The 17,922-nt window shown below is 44.8% G+C and overlaps 3 protein-coding genes across 3 annotated transcripts; 1 reads left to right on the top strand and 2 right to left on the bottom strand.

Moving 5' to 3' along the window:
- Positions 1–1,241: 1,241 nt before the first annotated feature.
- On the bottom strand, positions 1,242–5,283 carry LOC6538063 (M-phase inducer phosphatase). Its single transcript, XM_002098562.3, has 2 exons — positions 4,297–5,283; positions 1,242–3,375 (listed from the first exon to the last, which is right to left on the bottom strand). The coding sequence occupies exons 1-2, from the start codon at positions 4,350–4,352 to the stop codon at positions 1,995–1,997; spliced, it is 1,437 nt and encodes a 478-aa protein (XP_002098598.1). The 5' UTR covers positions 4,353–5,283; the 3' UTR covers positions 1,242–1,994.
- A 190-nt stretch (positions 5,284–5,473) lies between these two features.
- Positions 5,474–6,368, top strand: LOC120321785. The gene is given in 3 exon segments (XM_039375694.1): positions 5,474–6,159; positions 6,162–6,334; positions 6,336–6,368. Coding segments are annotated over 3 exon segments (234 nt in total). The 5' UTR covers positions 5,474–6,131.
- An 8,088-nt stretch (positions 6,369–14,456) lies between these two features.
- LOC120321886 lies at positions 14,457–16,559 on the bottom strand. Its single transcript, XM_039375990.2, has 2 exons — positions 15,730–16,559; positions 14,457–15,354 (listed from the first exon to the last, which is right to left on the bottom strand). Exons 1-2 carry the CDS (start codon positions 16,557–16,559, stop codon positions 15,213–15,215), a joined length of 972 nt encoding a protein of 323 aa, XP_039231924.1. The 3' UTR covers positions 14,457–15,212.
- Between the last annotated feature and the right edge of the window lie 1,363 nt (positions 16,560–17,922).

Genomic DNA, 17,922 nt, shown 5'->3' with positions numbered 1-17,922 from the left:
CCGGAGAGCCAGCGAAACGTCGACGGCTTAGAGATTGAAACGCTGCTTTGCGTCGGCGCAGAGAATCGCAGCAACAATATTCTGGTTCTATCATAGTGCTCATATGTAGCAGAAAAATCATATGAGGTAAAAAACAAAAAAAAAATAGCACATGTGTGACCCACACGAAACACTCAGCGGGCGATTGCAATGAAATAATGGCAGGGCTTACCCGGCGTATGCGCAATTTTGATTCACGCTGCACACATCGCTGCGTAGAATGTGTAGATGTCACTACGTGTTTTTGACCCTAATTGCGCTGATTAACCCATTTCTTTCTATTTCGTATGCCACTGGGCACTTCAGGCCACTCGACCCTAGAGTTCACCCAACCCCTTAACCTGATAAACACCCCACGCCCCCTACCTTTTCGGCCACCCCCCATGGCGGAAGCTACCCAGATAAGGGGCCACGAAAAGTGGCAAAAACAAACCATAATAGACCAAGTGCAAACGGACATAGAGACAGACAGACATTCGCAGCATGCTGGCTCACAGGAGGGGCCTTAACCCTTTGAAAGAGGCCCCACTTTCAAGTTATATCTGGGTCAGCCTTTAAAGTATTTATTATTTATTTATTTATTTTTTGATTCAAATTAATTGTATTTATTTGAATGGCTAATTATAACTTATTTTATTAACTGCACTGGTTATCAGTCTTTATAGGGTTAATTTGGCATGGAAATATTTTTGTAGCTGGAGCCCTGCCTTTGGCTTATTGCCACAAACCAAGTTTGGCTTTAATCCACACTTTTTTTTGGGCATTAAAGCGGTTATAGTTTTAAGGAGAAATTCGACTAGGTGTGGACGAGAATAATCTGCTTATGTTAAAAAAATGGCAGAAATTCAAATATCATAAGCCGATTATCAGAAAGTGTTAGGCCACCAATTTATATAAACAAATTTAACTGATGGTTTTTGTGTACCCCTTCTATACGATTAATTGCTTGTCGAAAACGCATCACGCGTACATCTCTAATTCAAAGAAATTTAAAGTAACATACCTTTTGTATAACAGTCTGCCAAAATGTCGCCGCTGTTATACAAACTTGTCTGCAGACACAGCGCCCTCTGGCCCTCACAAATTGCAACTACTCGCTTTGGGCGCCAATTTTAAAGTGGAAATTCCTGGAAAAGCGTAAACCAAGAAATCCCCGCGCTTATTGCGCATCTGGCGCCATTGAAAGATAAAAAAGCAAGTAATTTCAGTTCTTTTTCGTCGTGTATTAAGTATATTTAAAATTAATGGTCTTTGTTCAATAATATTGCCTTTTTTGATGCAAAAATAAGCTTTGCTTAAATAATAATCATTACATGGTAAAATATTTGTTTTCTTGTATGCGTTTGTGTTTCGGGGCCTTGTTGTTCGGTTACGGATTACATAAAAATAAACAAATAATAAGCGTAAATTGTACCTAGCAGAAGTTTTCAACTTTCAACTCTTAAACGATAGTTCTTAAACATTAAGTTTATGTGGATGAATTTAATGAACGTGTTTGTTTTTGTGTGATATTTGTTTTTTTTGTTTTTAGCCATTTTTTGTTCTTCTTATCATCTACAAATGATTAAGGGGTCTGTTTTCGGTATCGCCCTCTTAAATTTAAGTGACATGGTTCCTCACGTTTTTAGATTATAATGCACATTTTTCGTTTGCTTGTTCGATGGTTATCTTTAAAATTTGAACTAGAGTGCTTAAATAATTGAACTAAAGCCGAATCCATAAAAACAATAATAACTAAACAAAAGCGTTAAATTCCAAATGAAATTGTCTGTTTTGCATGAATGAAAGTGTTGGGTGTGTGTCTGCGTGTGCGAGAAACTTAGTCTACGGATTAACAAATGAAAATCAACAAAAATCAACTTAAAAGCAGTGTGAAATAAATACCCCTATACGTCTATATATATACAATACGATAACACCCAAATTTAGATAACGAACTGTACGATCACAACATCCTACAGCATCAGTCGCGAGCGCGACTTCTTGAGTCGCCCGGTGGCTCCGCCCAGACCATCGCCGTTCCAGGACTTGGACTTGGCGCGGAAGTGGCGGTAGGCTTCGTTGTAGGCGGGGTCCAGCATGGTGCGGTAGGCATGGGGTTCGCACAGCTCAACGTGCGACTCGAAGAACTCCTTGTAGCCGTTGTGCAGCAGATAGATTTCGGGATAGTGCAGCGCCGGATAGGCATTGGTATTCCTCTCGCGATCCAAATTCCTCAGGAAGCGGGACATTTTGGGTCCACGCTCCGAGGAGAACTCGCAGTGGAAGATGATGATGTTGCGCTTATGTCCCGCTTCGGCGTTCTGCTGCTGCTGCAGCTCAGTCTGTTGTACGGTGAGGAACTCATCGAGGATCTGCTCGGTGGTGTACAGGTTCTTGGCTCCCTCGATGTGGCCGCCCTCGAATTCGTAGGGATAGCGACAGTCGATGATGCGATAGCTGGCCACCTTATCGCTGAACTCGCCGTTCAGCAGGCGAGCCACTGTTCCGCTGGAGATGCTCTTCAAATCCCGATGACGACCCTCCATCAGGGGCAGGGCGTAGGCTTTGCTGAAGTCACCGATCAGTTCGGGCTCGTTGCGGTTCTCGGAGCGGGCCAGGGCGGACATAATCTCGGCATCGTTCAGGGACATGCACTTCCTCAGTGGAGGGGGGTGGCTGGTCGTGACCTGGGTGAGTTGGCTGGGTGCGGGGCAGTTCTCCTTCTCAATGGCGGCGCAGCGATGGCGTTTGCTCTGGATGGGCGAGCAGTTGGCCGATGCTGGCGGTTCCGGGCGCTTGAAGCAATCCCGGGCAGTCTCTGGGGTCTTTGGTGGTGGGGTGGTAGTGGTGGTGTTGCTTTCCGTCATGCTGAGGCACCTTCTGACCGAAGGGCGGCGCATGGACAGACCCGCTGGCGACTTGGCTGCAGGCTGCTCCTTGATCTGGCCACTGATCAGGGAGTTCAGGCCACTGGGGAAGCCCAGGGCGGTCTGTTGGCTTTGCGACTCCATCTCGAAGAGCTCCATGTACTCATCGTCCATGGAGGACTCCATGGAGCAGGTGGAGGACAGGCTGTTGAAGATGCGGAAGCTGCGCGCCGGCGTGTGATCACTCGATACTCCCACTGCTGGCAGGATCTTCGGCTGGCGGACGATCTGGAAGCGCTGGGGAGAGCCCTCCGGGGAGAGCAGACCCATCAGCTCCGGACTGGCCGAACGCTGCTGATCCTGGGGCGCAGAGTCGTCGTCGTAGAACGACAGCTCCTCCTGGTCCATGCTCATCAGTTCCAGGGAACGGCGAGCACGGCGAGATCCACTCATTTTGTTGATGTTACTCGAACTGCTGGTGTTATTACTGCAAGAGCAAACAGAGAGAGGGGGAGGATTAGTCAACTGTTCGGCATCGAGCAAGAGGAAGAGCGCTGCTTTTGCTTCCCTAAACTCACGAAAGAGCGGGTCATTAAACCCAGCTAAAAATACTGACAAACTGGTGGTGGTGGTGATGGTGGCGTTGGTGGTGTAAAAACAACAAAAATACCCGAGAAAATACAGAGGGGTTGTTGTAAATGGGTGAGAGGGAGCTGAGCTAGAAATTTACTTTAAAGTAGCTTCAAAAACTGGAATTTTTGGGATAGTATGAACCATTTTAGACACTTTTTAGAAGATACTTTTAGAAGACCAATGGAAGAATTCATTAAAAACGCGAGGAACCCTACTGCTTCTTCTTCTTGATTCCAGTTAAGCATTTGCGGTACTCCAAACGGAATTCCCTTTTGCTTTTCGCTGCATCTGCTTTTCAGCTTGACTTTTGGGTCACACGTCACGCAAGCGCAGCGATAATACAACAACAGAAAACAGCACAAAGAACCGCAAAGAACACGGGGGGAAAAAAAAAAGGAAAAAATTCGAAAAAATGACTGACTGACTGACGAACGGACAAGAAGCATTTTTTGCTGCTGCTTTTTTTTTTGGAGCCTCGCGGAAGCCGGTTTAATGAATGAAAAACGGCAAGCGAGCAGCAGCAAGAACAACAACAGCTGAGCGCCAAAATAAAAATCGGGCAAAAAGCAAACGTGCCGAGCGTGATAAAAAGTACTCTTACTTTTGTTGGCCCCATCGTTTTTATGTTTTTTTTTATTTTTGGTTTTTTTGCTTGCTGTTTTTCTGTTGTTGCCGTTGCTCTTGAACTTGCACTTTTCATCGCGTATTTTCAACTGGTATTCCTGATGCAAAAAGGGGTTTTGCTGTTGTGCTAATCCTTGGGCGGTATAATTACCTGATATTGCAATCCATGCTGCAGTTGTTTTCCTCCACAATGGTTTCCCACAGCATTTTGTTGGTTTTTTGTGTTGTGTGTTGCGGCGTTGGGTGGCGTTTGAAGAGCCGAAGATTTTCGATTTTGCTGGCGAGTTTTGAAGCCGAAGAAATTGCTAAAACACAATTTATTCCTGGTCACTCTGCACTCATTTACAGTTTGTTGAGAATTTTGGATGGTAGTCCTTTTGTTTTTTGGCTAATATTGCATTTTAGTTAATTTAATTTGTTTTTGTGTTTGTTAATGTGTCCGTTTGAGCATGATTTTTTTTGTGGTTGGTTTATTTCGTTTTTCGGAGTTTGGTTGTGCGAGGCTCTACTTTTTGTCAATAATTTGAACCGCACAATTTCAAGTCACCGAACGAGGAACCGAAAGGCTGAACAAGAAGAGCTGTTGACTCGACGACGAACTGAGAACGAATGTGCTGGCTCTCTCCGAGCAGCTGGTTTTTATAACTGCACCCCGGCCGAGGATCGCGAGAGCGAGAGCGCGAGAGCGGCGCACAGCTGATGGGCGCAGGAGCGAGATGGCGCATTTGGTAAGGGCGCCTTTTTTCTTAGTTCTTAGTTCTTGGCTCCTTTCCTTTGCCTTCCTTTTTCTATCCTTTGCTTCTTTGATTCCATTCCCAAGAAGTGGTAATAGAAGAGGGAGGGAGACGGTCGACGGGCGACACCAACACACATAACGGGGCCACAGCCATGTGCATAAGAAACTGCGATGCGAAAAGAAAAACTGGGAAAACGGGGAAAATGGGAGAATCAGGATCATATGCAGTCGTCGGTTGTCGGAATCTGTGCTCATGTGGAGCGCCAGAATCTCTGCAACAGGTAGAATCCTTTCCCCTGCACTTCCCCTACGCCCAAGACCCGCACCGAAAACCAATGTACCGAGAAACGAGGAGAATCTGGCTCTGGCGCCTTGGTGGTCACCCGCTCTATGGAGGCCACTGATTTTGGCGCGCGAGCTTTTATACCGCGACGCGTACCGCCGAAGTGGAGCCGAAGTCACCACAATTGGAGCCGAAGTGGAGCCGACCCGGCGGCCGAACACATGTGCAAATGGTGCGGAGCCCCAAGAAGCGAAGAGGAAGCTGAAGAACTGCGCGAATCTTTAAGCAGAATTTCAAGGCGGCATCGATTGTGTCGTTTGCAGGTAATAATGTGAGATCCACGCATTCCTGTAGCCCCCCTCGTAGCCCCCTGTAGCCATCACCTCGAAAACTACATATCAGCAGGTAGTGGCCGCAGTCATATGATCGCCGCACCGGCGGGATGGGCGGTCGTGGAGGGGGCGTGGCTCCTTTGTGTTCTGCAGACGTAGACGCCAATGTCGTTAAATGAGCAAAGCTTCCAGCCGCAGAGATCCATGCACAGGGGGCACTCAACCAAGTGAACTGCAAACCAATTATGAGTATTCCAACAATCACTTGATCTTAAGATAGGCGAAATACTTTAATACCAGCAAACACGTGTTAATTCACAGTATCAGTCATGTGATACGACCAATAATCGATTATGTGAAGATCAGAGTAGTTTCCCCCACCGAAGCTCCACTGTATCCTCTCGTTTGTGTGCAATCGCGGCAAAGTTAAAGCAAAAATCGAGTTACATATGCGCCGTGGCCCTGCGGGAGTCATTCCGGTGGGACCAAGGGGCTTTCGGGGGGGATGCGAACACCCATGGGCTGTGCTGTGCACTTCGAGTGTGTTTTTGTAAGGTTCGCGGCAAACAAATGAAGGACAGCCCAGTGTAACGGGGCCATATCATTCACACCGCTTGGGAGCCGAGCAAACGTAAATGATTTGTGGAGCAAGCACCGCCGAAGCCACCAAATGAGCTACGGTTTCATTCCGCTGAATTCCTTTGGCCAGCTTTTGTTGTTGCTGCAGGAAGAGCCGAGAGGATCATCTTTATGGAAAACAACCAGCACAAAACGACAAGAAGGACGCAGAAATCATAAAGTGGTTTTGAACAAGTTAAAAAAGCGCATAGGGGAAAAGGAAGGAAAAAGCTCAGAACCAATCTCATTCATAGCGATCCGCGCGCACCGTGGGACAAAATACATTAATCAGTGGTAAGTGGCATACCACTGTAAAGATCATAATTTAATCAGTGAAAACTACTATAAAAAAAGGTTTCGAATCTCGATACTACCCAAAAACCATGTGCTGTGTGGTAATTTTCAGTCCGACTAAGCAAATCATCATAATTTCTGATTATAGAAAAGTTTGTTGCATATGTATTTTAACCAAATGCTTATCCAGTTTTTATTCTTTCCAATTATAGCTTGGCAATTATGGATTCCAGATAATACCACCGTGATATCGCCGGGCTCCAGAAAATCGGAAAGCAGAAAAAGGGCAAAGCGGAGGAATCAAAAGCGTATGCAAAAGCACACTCACACACGTGTGTGTGCGTGCGTATGTGTGTGAGTGGGTAAATTTGATAAAGAATGAGAATAGGCTGCGGAGAAAGAAATTGCAGCAACAATGTGAATGGGGCACAACAATAGCGGGGGACCTCAAAAACAGCAAAACGGCAAGACGAAGAAAAAAAATCACAGGACCAGCAAAAAGTGAAGAGCTAAATTGTAAATCGAAATTCCAAGAAGTGAGCTTTGAGCATCGGTTCTTATTTAATTTTTTGTTTTTTTTTAGTTGTTTTCTCGGTCGTCTGTGCATTAAAAAGCCTGCGAAGTGTGCGAAAAAAAGCGTTTGAGATACTTTTGCGCGCGCGCGCTTTTCGCAAATCACCGCCAAAAGGGTTAAGGGTGGTGCGGTGGGCAGGCATGGGTTAAAGGCTGGGCGGTCCCAGTTTTCGCGTGTGTGTGCGTGTGTGGTAGACAATGCAATGCAATTAGAAGGAGGCGCAAAGAGGAGCCAGCAAATGGATGTCTAGGTGAGAGATACAAAAAGCGCAACATCCCTTTCAAACCTACATATTTAAATGCAATTTACTTATTTCAGATAAATTTTCAGATAAACCTGCATAGTTAAATCTGGTAAGTGCATAAGATGCTGCAATATTGAAATTATTAAATTTATTATCAATTCTACACACTCGGTTTATCTCATGACTTTATATCATTGTCTTTCTTCTCACTTCTTTTAATTTTCATTAACATTTCTTGAATGCAGTTATGCAGATATCCCGGAAGCTAATTCGTTTGCTATTGAAATTGAACCCAATACATGATAATACGTGTTCTGATGTGTTAGATTTCCCCTACTCTTCCCCCTCCTCTGTCAAATCGCAGGGGCAATGGTGTGGACAGGGACAGGGGAAATACCGTAGTATGTACATAAGGTGGAAAGGAAAGAGGAGCGGAGGAGAGGTGCGCACACAGATACTGATTAGAACGCAGGACGAAGAAACGAAGAAACAGTTAGACAGGGATAGCGGTTCCCTCTCTCATATGTTCGATCAGCTGATCGGGGCCCAGGAGCGAAGGATATGAACAGCAGGGAGGCCGAATTAGTCCTGCTGTGTGCGTGTGTGCGATGGACAGGGATGGGGAAGGAGAATGGCAATGCAGGAGGGGGTGGGGAAGGATAAGAAGGAGTGTTCACAACGTGCGCGCGCAAATTCCAGAACACGAGCTGAGGAAGAGAGAGCGAGGAACGAGTGAGCAGCGAGGGGGTGGGGGCAGAAGCAAGGACGAAGGAGGCAGGAGGCGCGGCGCTGAGATTTCTCGACGAGAACGAGAGAGAGAGGAGAAGAAGTGCAGCGCTGCCGCTGCCGAAGAAGTAGGTGAAGCGCAGGGAATAGCCTTGCTTACTTTGGATTTTTTGTTTTTGCGCCAAAACCTTTTTCGTACTAGTATGTGTATTTGTGCGCAGGACTCGTTTTAGTGCGAAAGAGAGGGGCCGCAGAGGAGTCCGATCGATCCGCATTCTGTTTATCTTTCGCTGCCTTCTCCTTTGGCCGTGATTTTGTCTTCTTGCCTTTTTGTTATATGTGTTTTTTAAGTCGCGTTCTGTTCGTTTTTCTCGTCTACAAACCGATTGTGAGAAATATTGTATCTTCGAGATACATTTCGTTACTTGACTTTCCGCCGTTGCGTGTCGTTCTTCTTTCATTTTTCATCTCACTTGCCTTTATGGCTGGCCCCACTAATTGATTCTCTGCATAAATTTTATTTAAAGCTTTAATAAATGTCAAAATAAGCAATTCATTTCGATGTTAGAGAACGCACACCCATATACTATACATGCCGCCCCATTGTCCGTTGTCCGCGAAATGAAGCTCTCTCCCGGACAATCAATTGCCGGGTTCAGAGTTTAAATGTGAAAGAAAGCTAAAGAAGAGGAAATCAACTGTCCATTAGTGCTGAATGGGATCTGCTCCGAATGGGATCTACATGGGTGGGTGTTGTGTCATCATGTGATTTGCGGTTGAGGAAGTTTTCGTAATCAACTCGGAGACCATGCCCCTGATTGTTGGATTATTGCCTTAAAGTTATTTTTAAGAACCAACAGCCTTGAAAGAGGGTTTAAGATTTATTAAGATTTTTACATAAACCGAATTATATTCGATGGCAAAGCATAGCTATTGTACATCAGCCTATGTATCTTGGTCAAATGTTGCAGATATGAAGTCATTTCCCTAGGACGTTGGGGATTTGCCTGATATGATCATCCAGTGGATTCTCTGATAAGCTTGGCCCGAGTTCCAAGTTCCGATACTTAAAGTTTCCTGTTTGTATGACAGAAGTCTATGCAAATGCTTTGTATAGCATTGTTAAATGATATCGTATGTACTATACAGCAGCCTCAGGAAGTACTAATCAACGTTATTTTCCTCCTCCGTCTCTCGCACTACACATTTTTAACGGCTGGGCGGTACAACAAAAGTTAGTATTGTGCGGCAACAGCGGCGACAAGGGAATGGCGGTGTTCGCTATGTAGACCACCAACATAAAGTCGCTGTTCGAGGTCCCCTAATAAGCGAACAAAGTTCTTGACACGCTTTGATATGCCACATGTATTTCTATGCTCTTTACAGGGGGTATCATAACTCTCCATGCGATTTTTCATATTATTATTAAAATAGGTGATATGAAGTGCTTTCGTACAGGAAAACCCAAAGCTTGAATAATACGATTAGGACAATAACATTCCATAGGCAAAGTTTGATAAAAATACTAAATATGTGTGAAATTTTTAGAGTATTCCAGTTTCGATCTGCAGAACCTTCCTAGCTCTTATGTTTATTTGAATATTTTTATGAGTTGCGCGCATTTCAATTCGATTTTGATATGCCTGTCGCACATATCGGGGTTTCCAGGCCAGCTCAGGGTGATGCGAATATGAAGATTAGATTGGAATCCGAAGCGGCATAGGGCTCATCTGCCTGCCACATTGCTGCCAGGCAGCAATGGAAAGCGGTGGATGCGATTGCGATGAGACCCCATCAAAGAGCACACGCTGAGTGCCACTTAAGTTTCCCAGGCCTCGTTCCATAACTCCAATGTGATCTATTTTGGATGGACTACGTTTCCCACAGCACCCCCTCCCGACTTTCGGCTAGCTCGATATTGGCAAACACAATTAGTTTGTGTTTTACTGGCAATTTTCTCTATAATTTGAATAGTAGCTGCGGCCGATCCTTTGTCCTGGTCAAGTGGTTGCTCATTTATTCGGGACTCGGCACATTCGGCCGTTTCTTTCTTGCAAACTCCGCTCGGTTTTGTTTTCGCCAAATAGCAATTTGGGTCACAATGTGTGCAACAACAGGCAACACACAACTAAAACAAGTGGCACACAATGAAACAGTTTCGATCTCCTTGCCGTCCGTCAATTGTCCTTCGGCCAGTGCAAAAACACTGTTGTTCTTGTCACATGCAATCGGAGCAATTTGGTTCCCACACAGCAGGCAATTTGGGATCTTTCCTTTTTCTCAGTTTTTTACGAGCCTCGGATGACTTCTCAAGTGGTTCGACTTTTTGGCGCGCAAATCCTTGGCTGTGCGGCCCAGATATAGGGGTTCTTAAAATAGCATCCACATCAACCTTGTCGCCAAGCGGCCAGATAAGAGTTTTGTGTAAATTATGATTGTCTCAAGGGGGCAATGATGCAATATTCCAGTTGTTTTTAGCTCCGATTTATGATAACTGATATCTGGGTTTCTGAGATGAAGGTCAATATATTTGCATATACTGCAAATCGTTTCTGTATTGGATCTTGTATTGAATTGAGATATAACACAAAGAACAGACCCCCTGGTCATTCCTGATTGCTGAATCCTGCTATGTAAGAAAACCCGTGCGTGTGATCTATTGCTCACCCCTTTGATGATGGTCAATAGTTTATTTGTATATTAATATCAGCCACGCGACTGACCCACGAGCTGACCACTGGTCGGCTAATTTTCCGGACCAGCCAATTTTCAGATAGCCTTGGGAAATGTCGGAAATTAATCAAGGCAAAGGATGGAGGCAACCCTTCGCTGGTGGCGAATCCTTTTTACCCCGATCCCTACGCGTATGCACAGCATGTAATTAATTGATTAACGTTCTTAGGGATAGCATTATATATCCGGGATTGATGTGAGTCGATCTTATCGCCTTACAAACTGGTAGACTCAACACATTTGGCCCAACCCCTTTTCGCCATCGCCGATTTGTTGTTTTTTCCTTGGCCTGTCCAGATCTGGAACAATGAATATGGGATAAGATGACGAGGGGAAGGCAGAGTTGGAGAAGTTCGGGCATCTCTGGCCGAACCGATCCACTCGAGAAAGCTGATCTTGATCTTCATCTTCATCTCCATGTTGCCTAATGCGCAGTTCTTGTGATTCTCGGAAATAGTCGGGCTTTTGACAAATTCCCCATGTCGCGCGGGGAAATCCGTCAAAAAAATCATCTTAAGCATGTCCTGGTCCAGTGATTTTTCAATGTCTGGCCGAATTACACAGCACATTAGGCGACATCGATCTGCTCGTGGTTGTTGCATAATCGAAAAGCGGTCTTTCCCCAGGCAGCTGCACCCATTTCGCACCATTTTCATTCCCAGACAGGATAGGAGGATAGGATGGGATGGGATATCCTGGGATCAGGACAGCCAGTTCGCCTTGGAAGGGGCAAGAAGGCAAAAAGTAGGAAAGCAGGAAAGCAAGTCTTGCCAGCAAGGACGAAGGACATTGCATTGCATTGTTTTACTAACAACATCAAAGTTATGACAAGATTTTGTCTATCAGGCAGCTCTCCACCCCGAATTTCCCGGTGGAGGGAGGGTTTTCAAGATCGACGGACTGTCTGAGGTGCTCAGTTTCCCATTTCTCTGACTGACAGCACCTTTCCCCTCGCTCACCTTGAGATGCATTACGATTCGAATTTCAAATTTAATCGCATATACAAATTTTATTTATGTGACATGGGTGCATTTTACCCCCCAGCCGTGGGATGAGTTCCGGAAAACTTGTAGATCCCGAGGACATCGGCAAATGGTCCATGTCAATTTGCAATTGCCTCCTGTCCCTATGCAGTTTCCAGTGGTTTTTGGGTCGATTTGGGTGGTGTGAGGTGGTGCAGGCTGCCTCGAGCGGGTTGTGTAAGAAAGTTGATCTTCTGGGAAGGAAAGGAGATCAATAGGGATTCTCCACTTTGAGTCTGTGAATTTTGCCCGATTTTTTAAGAGTGCATGGGAAAGGTGTGTGTGCAATAGCCAAATGTCGTTTATTTCAAGGCACGTCATATTTAAGAACATTTAGAATAGTTATAAGGCTTCTAAATTCAAGGTATTTATCCTTGAATAACCTGAGTATGAGTAGATTATAAACCCATTAAATAATTGAATGAAATTCGAGTACATTTCCATCAATATCTCCTTAAGCCTATAAGGTAACACAATGAAGATCTCTTATTATAAATATAGATACCTAACAGTTGAAAACTAATATATCTATTGGGGAATACTTAGAACTTTCTTATGAGGAAATTGAGTGATCAATAACTGATAGTGGAAAACCTTTTCTGAACCTCAGGATTATCCGATGAGTGAGGAATCATCTCTCAGAGGTAGACCGCCAACGAAACCCCAAGATGTACCATCCAGATTTTGAAGGCGTTACAAGTGCAATCACATGCTCATCGCATGGATGGCTGGACTGCAATCTTTTGCCGGAATATCTGTAATTGCACACATTCTGCACATTGTGGCCCAGACAATGGGCACATGACGTTTATGAATTCTTCGACAAGTACATTCCATCGATCCATCAACAGATCCCAACCAGCTTCACCATATGTGTGCAATATTAATCTGCAAGCCTGAGTTTTTGGGAGTTGGTCTCGTCATCTTTCTTTCTTTCTTTTTTTTTTTCTGATACTTGTCAGCGCCTGCCGTTTGGCACACAAATGAAGTCATTGTCAGCAGTTGTCAATGCAGCCACGCCCACGGCCGCCCCCCGCCCACTTAGTGCGTAGATGAAAATTCGAAAAAATTTTAAAAATAATTCCCAAATTATGGTTAAAAATGCTTGTGGCGGCAAAACAATCTGAGCTGCCACTGAGAGCGGGAAAAGGTTTTCTCTTTTTTTTTTTTGTTTTATTTAGAGGGTTTACGGTCTCCTAAAAGGAGTGTCCGCCGATCCAGCCCATAATTAACTATTCAAACAATGGGCACGCACAAAGGGATCAGCAATCAAATACGCATACACACACTCGGAACTTGGTATTTCGAGTCACGTTTGCTGACACAAATCCTTCTTAGGAAAGGCAATATTTCCTAGTCATTGCCCATGATCAACTCAAACATCATCATCATCAGCAGCAACCTGAGCCACCTGAAGATGCGCTCAGTGCTGCGCGCCGGTGATTTCAAAAACTAGCCATCTTAATTGGGAAAATAGCTAGAGAATTTAAAAACCTTGTATAAACAGCAAATGTAAAGCAACCTTGAGTTTATCATCAAGAGAGAAAATCACTATCAATATAATGTCTATGTTATCTTGTAAAGCTATAAGCTAAATATATATCAAATATACAGAAAAGATTCTTTGGTAGAGACATGAGCTAAGATCATAACCATAGTTTGGCTATAAATCAGCTAATTTGGCATCCTGGATGGGAAACCTTATTGACAGGTCCCCCGAACCGTGCATACCAAAGCAGATTGCGCAGATTTCAAAAATGTTAGAAACGAGAAGACAGCCACAACAACACCGCTGATTTCGGGTACGTGAGGTTTGTCTACCTATTGTTCGGATCGGATTGGATCGGATCTCTGGGCTTGTAGCTGCAACCTGTTCCGTGCATTCGGCGTAAGGTGTTCCCTTCTTCCTCCCGCGATCACACCTATGTATCGCCTGGTATTATGCCCATCTCCATGCACATACCTATACCCCGTTCCCAGATCCGATGCGAGCCGAGTTCCCAGCGTGTGTGTGTCGCTTGCCGAGCATCAGCCCATGTCCAAGACCTTATAGCCATTCCAAGTCCATATAGCCTTGACAGCCCTGGCTCATAATTCACTCACTGCAGGTTTGAATTTCTACAAAAATAACTTCGTTTGCATGGCACTGGCATTGGCATTCGTTTGTCTGGGATTGCCACTCATTCGCCTTTTGGCGTGTCTTTGGGGTTCCGATATAAAGAATGTATTCACATAAATGTATCTATAATCTGCACAGAGTCATGTGTGCATAGTTCTCTGGCTGTATTCTGGGAGTATCAAATTCGAAAGCGGAGATTTATGGGGTCTTTGGTGCCTTGCTTAGGATTTGAATATACTTCACTAAGAAATCGTATATCTTTATTTTATAATGATGCATAATGATGTAAGGTTTGAATATGTATGATATATCCTAATTATTACACTTTAGGTGATTATTTGTTTAATCTTTCCTAAGATTTTGTATAGTCTCGTTACGTTTAATGTTACTATTATTTAAAATATAATTGCCAATGCTTCCTTCCTTCCTTAATTTAAATACGAAATATGCACGTCTCACCTCACGCCCACTAAAATAAACAAACACGAGCATAGTGATCTGCATTTTCGGGAAATCCTTTCAATTTGGCACGTGGGCCGGATACAATTTTCATCGCCAATTGCCATGGAAATCGGCGGGCACGTACTACGCTGCATTTTCCGATGGAAAACCCTACCACTACTATTTTCGTCCCGCATGAAATGTATTTATTCTCGACAAAATACATTATTGTTAATATGCACCGCGCTCAATAAGGTCCCTTTTGTGAGCGAGGCTCGAAAGGATGTGCGATTGTATTTGCATTAAAGTGGCATTGTTAGAAGGCCGGCATCAGGATATCAAACTCATAATGTGTAGAGGGTGTGTATGCGCCAGCAGATCCTTTTGTCAGCCCAAATGCGCGAAAGTGTGGCGCAGGCGCAGCAGGATCCTGGATTTGGATCAGCTCGGTTCAAACTCGGATTCAGCTACAAAATCAGGACACTGCGCACGTGCGTTGGGAGGAAGTTTCTGTACGCGAAATGGGAAGCGCTCACCCCCGGGCTGGAAAATCAAAACAAGTGAACGCCATTTCCGCACGGCTCGAGTCCTTTAATTGATCCTGCATGGTGGTGGTGGCAATGCTAATGCTAATGGCAATCCTGCTGCTGGTGCTACGGGTGGTGGTGGTGGTGGTGGTGGTGATGGTGATGGTGATACTGCTGGTGGTGGCGGCGTCGTTATCCTGGTACAGTGCGCAGGACCAGCGCCAGGATAATGCGCGTGTGAATCCCAACGGCTGAGACTGCGCAAGAGGGTGGCATCGCCGGTGCCGGGTGCTACACTACCAGAAAAATCTACTTCAAAGTTAGGAGTAAAGTGTGATAAACATTTGGCCTTAATACATCTTGAATTTTCTCAAAAACTTGTTGTGTGAACTAGTAGTCAAATGAATTTGTGATTTTACTACACAAAACCTGAGATCGTATCAAATTTCCACTCTGATTTGCCAGCTTTTGCTGCGATTTTTCGTTCAGTGTTAATTGGTGGTGGTGCTGCTGCTTTTTTGGGGTGGTTGCCAACCCCCAGGATATGGCACGTTCCCGTTGTAAGTTGTAAACAGGCAGGTGCAGTATCATGCTGGCGGCGGTTGATGATAGTCCCGTAGTTCTGTAGTGGTGTAGTCCTGTCGTCCTGTAGTCCTGGCTCTGATTTCGTTTCGCTACTACACTCCACCGCTGGTGATGCTGCCCCTACGGGCGGCAGCTGCACTCGAGTCCTTGCAAAGTCAACGACCGTGTGCAGCTTAATCAGTGCGTTGATTACATGGGTGACATAAATCAGGGCGGTACATCAGCGACATTAGAGGCAGCTGCAAAAGCTTTGTAATCACATGCCCTTCTAAGCAAATCGCATTGCTCGGTACAGTCAAAGCTGGCCACAGAAATATGATAATAATTCCCTGACATTCCCAATTCGTCAGCTTATTAGGAAGAAATATGATGTGGACCTACTTATTGCCTCTTGAATTGATCGGCACCCCGCAATTGAGTATCGACAGCTGCAAAAGCTCTGTGTCCCCGTCCAAACAATCTCGAAATCGCAGCTGGGCATGGGCATCCACACTCTTCGAGATTCGCTGTGCAGGACAATAGTCAAATTTGTGCAATAGAACGGCAAGCGACTGACCACAGAAATGGACAGAAATGGAAGGACATTGTCGCTCACACCGGGCCATCTATCCGAAAGTAATCGGCACGAGGCAAGGAAACACTCTGCGGCACAGCCTGCTGCCTTCGGAAATGGAAAAATCATATAAATTACGGGCAGGACATTAGCTGCGCACAACGGTAATCGGTAATCATTGCGCAATGTCACCAAGCAGCGGCTGTGTGTGCAAAAATCTTTTCGTGCCTGCAATGGAATCAAGAAATCAACAATGCATCGCACAATGGCCGGCCAAGGAAAATCAGTGCAACACCGGGCTCCTGGCGCACATCTTGCACGTCTCAGTTCCCCCCTCCCGCCACCGTCCATGGGACAAAAGGACCCAATGTTTATGCCATTATTCTTCCGGCGCACATTGGCCCATTGTGTGCCGCATTCCCCGATTCTGCTGCCGGGCAGCAGCTTCCATCCCCGATCGCCGGTTTCTTCTTCCGTCTCCAAAATGCAATCATTGTAATCGATTTTGCACAATTTCCAATGCTCAAGACAGTCGTCAAGACGTCGCAGGGGTGGGTATAGATGCAGTGAGAAAAATACTTGGCAAGTTAAACAGGAATCCGGAATAACAAAAGAGCGTGGTAACATTTCAACGATGCCTTATCTAAAGTTTTCAGCACAAATGTATATAGTAAATACTTTCAAATATTTATTTTCCAAATTTAGTTTTATTGTAATCAGGCTTTAGTAGTTAAAGTTTGTCTAGATCCGATAACTATCTGATATAAATTTGACCAATTGACAGTTTTTCTATGAATGAGAAGTGCACATTTTTTGGCTCAGTGCAGTAGGTCCTTGGCTAGACGCCGCCACCTGGAAGAACGCTGCGCTTCATCCCCCTGAAGTCCACAGCTGATCGTAGCTCGTGCCAAAGTGCGCGGGGTTTTCGTCTTGAAGGAGGCGGCCAAATAAGTGTAACACGGCCGAGCCAAGCGGATCGAGGAGTAAATGCAGCGAATAATAAGGTCCTGGCAGCCGGCTTTGCCGCTCCTTCGCTCCTTCTGCCCTCGACTCACCCTCACGACTCCTTCGGCTGCTTGGACTCCTTCGATCCCACTCCTTCGCGTCAGAGTCAGTCTGACACCTTCAATTTGTGTTTTCCTTGGCGCAAGCCAAGAACCATTCGCCAGCAAACATCTGTCCCATATTTTGTGCGGTTTTAATGTGCAGACCGATGTTTTCTAGGTGCCAGCGACCTTATCGCAGGGCGACAAATTCGGTAAGTGATCCCTAGCTAAAAGGGGTCTCCTCCAAGTATCGACGAAAGTATCCCCACAGCAAATGCCTTAATGGGTTACCAATGCTCTTCGGTTCTTACCATCAATTGGATGGCGTATTGCTGGCTAATGAGTTCGATTGGGGAGCTAGTATCGCTGGATATGAAAATTGATATACTCGTATATTCACAGGGGTTGGGGTCTAGTATACACTGAAGAGAAATGTGTATCCACAGGGGTTTGTTTCCCCGCCAATTGAACTCTTGTTTAGCATAATTGAGCTTAATTTGGAATTATTGACCTGCTCCCCAGTTGCGATCCATTTTCATAAACTCTTAATGGACACAAGGTGAATATCATAGTATATCCTATGCAAATATGCCAGCTTGCAGTTGGATTTTCCGTTAAAGATAATAACCATAAAGTAAGTTTCAATAAACAGATAAGCCCCAAAACTGTTACATTGCTTGAGCTATAGTTATATATAGCTTCCACATGAGGTTCTTAGATAACTTTTTCCATTAATCCCAAATTGCCTGAACAACTTCATACGACTTTGAGAAGCTAAACTTGATTTATATGGCAAATATTTACTAAATATCATCATGTATATAGGAACTTACCATACAGAACCAATTCAAAACAGACTTTAATGCTTATCTACCTTAAGCAATGATATGTTGTTCAAATATTTACGAGATCCCCACCAAAATAGTCGGAATATTGGTATGTTG

Source organism: Drosophila yakuba, chromosome 3R, assembly GCF_016746365.2.
Source record: "Drosophila yakuba strain Tai18E2 chromosome 3R, Prin_Dyak_Tai18E2_2.1, whole genome shotgun sequence".
NCBI lineage: Eukaryota > Metazoa > Arthropoda > Insecta > Diptera > Drosophilidae > Drosophila > Drosophila yakuba.
The sequence above is the reverse complement of the archived record's forward strand: the minus strand, read 5'-3'. Positions and strand labels throughout refer to the sequence as shown.

What these genes read in the sequence shown, in the direction of transcription:
- LOC6538063 (XM_002098562.3), bottom strand. Translation starts at nt 4,352, where the DNA reads ATGCTGTGGGAAACCATTGTGGAGGAAAACAACTGCAGCATGGATTGC. An exon ending in AGCATGGATTGCAATATCAG is followed by an intron (nt 3,376 to 4,296) that starts GTAATTATACCG and finishes TTGCTCTTGCAG; the next exon opens with TAATAACACCAGCAGTTCGA.
- LOC120321886 (XM_039375990.2), bottom strand. Translation starts at nt 16,559, where the DNA reads ATGTTACCACGCTCTTTTGTTATTCCGGATTCCTGTTTAACTTGCCAA. An exon ending in TCATATTTCTTCCTAATAAG is followed by an intron (nt 15,355 to 15,729) that starts CTGACGAATTGG and finishes TTTACAACTTAC; the next exon opens with AACGGGAACGTGCCATATCC.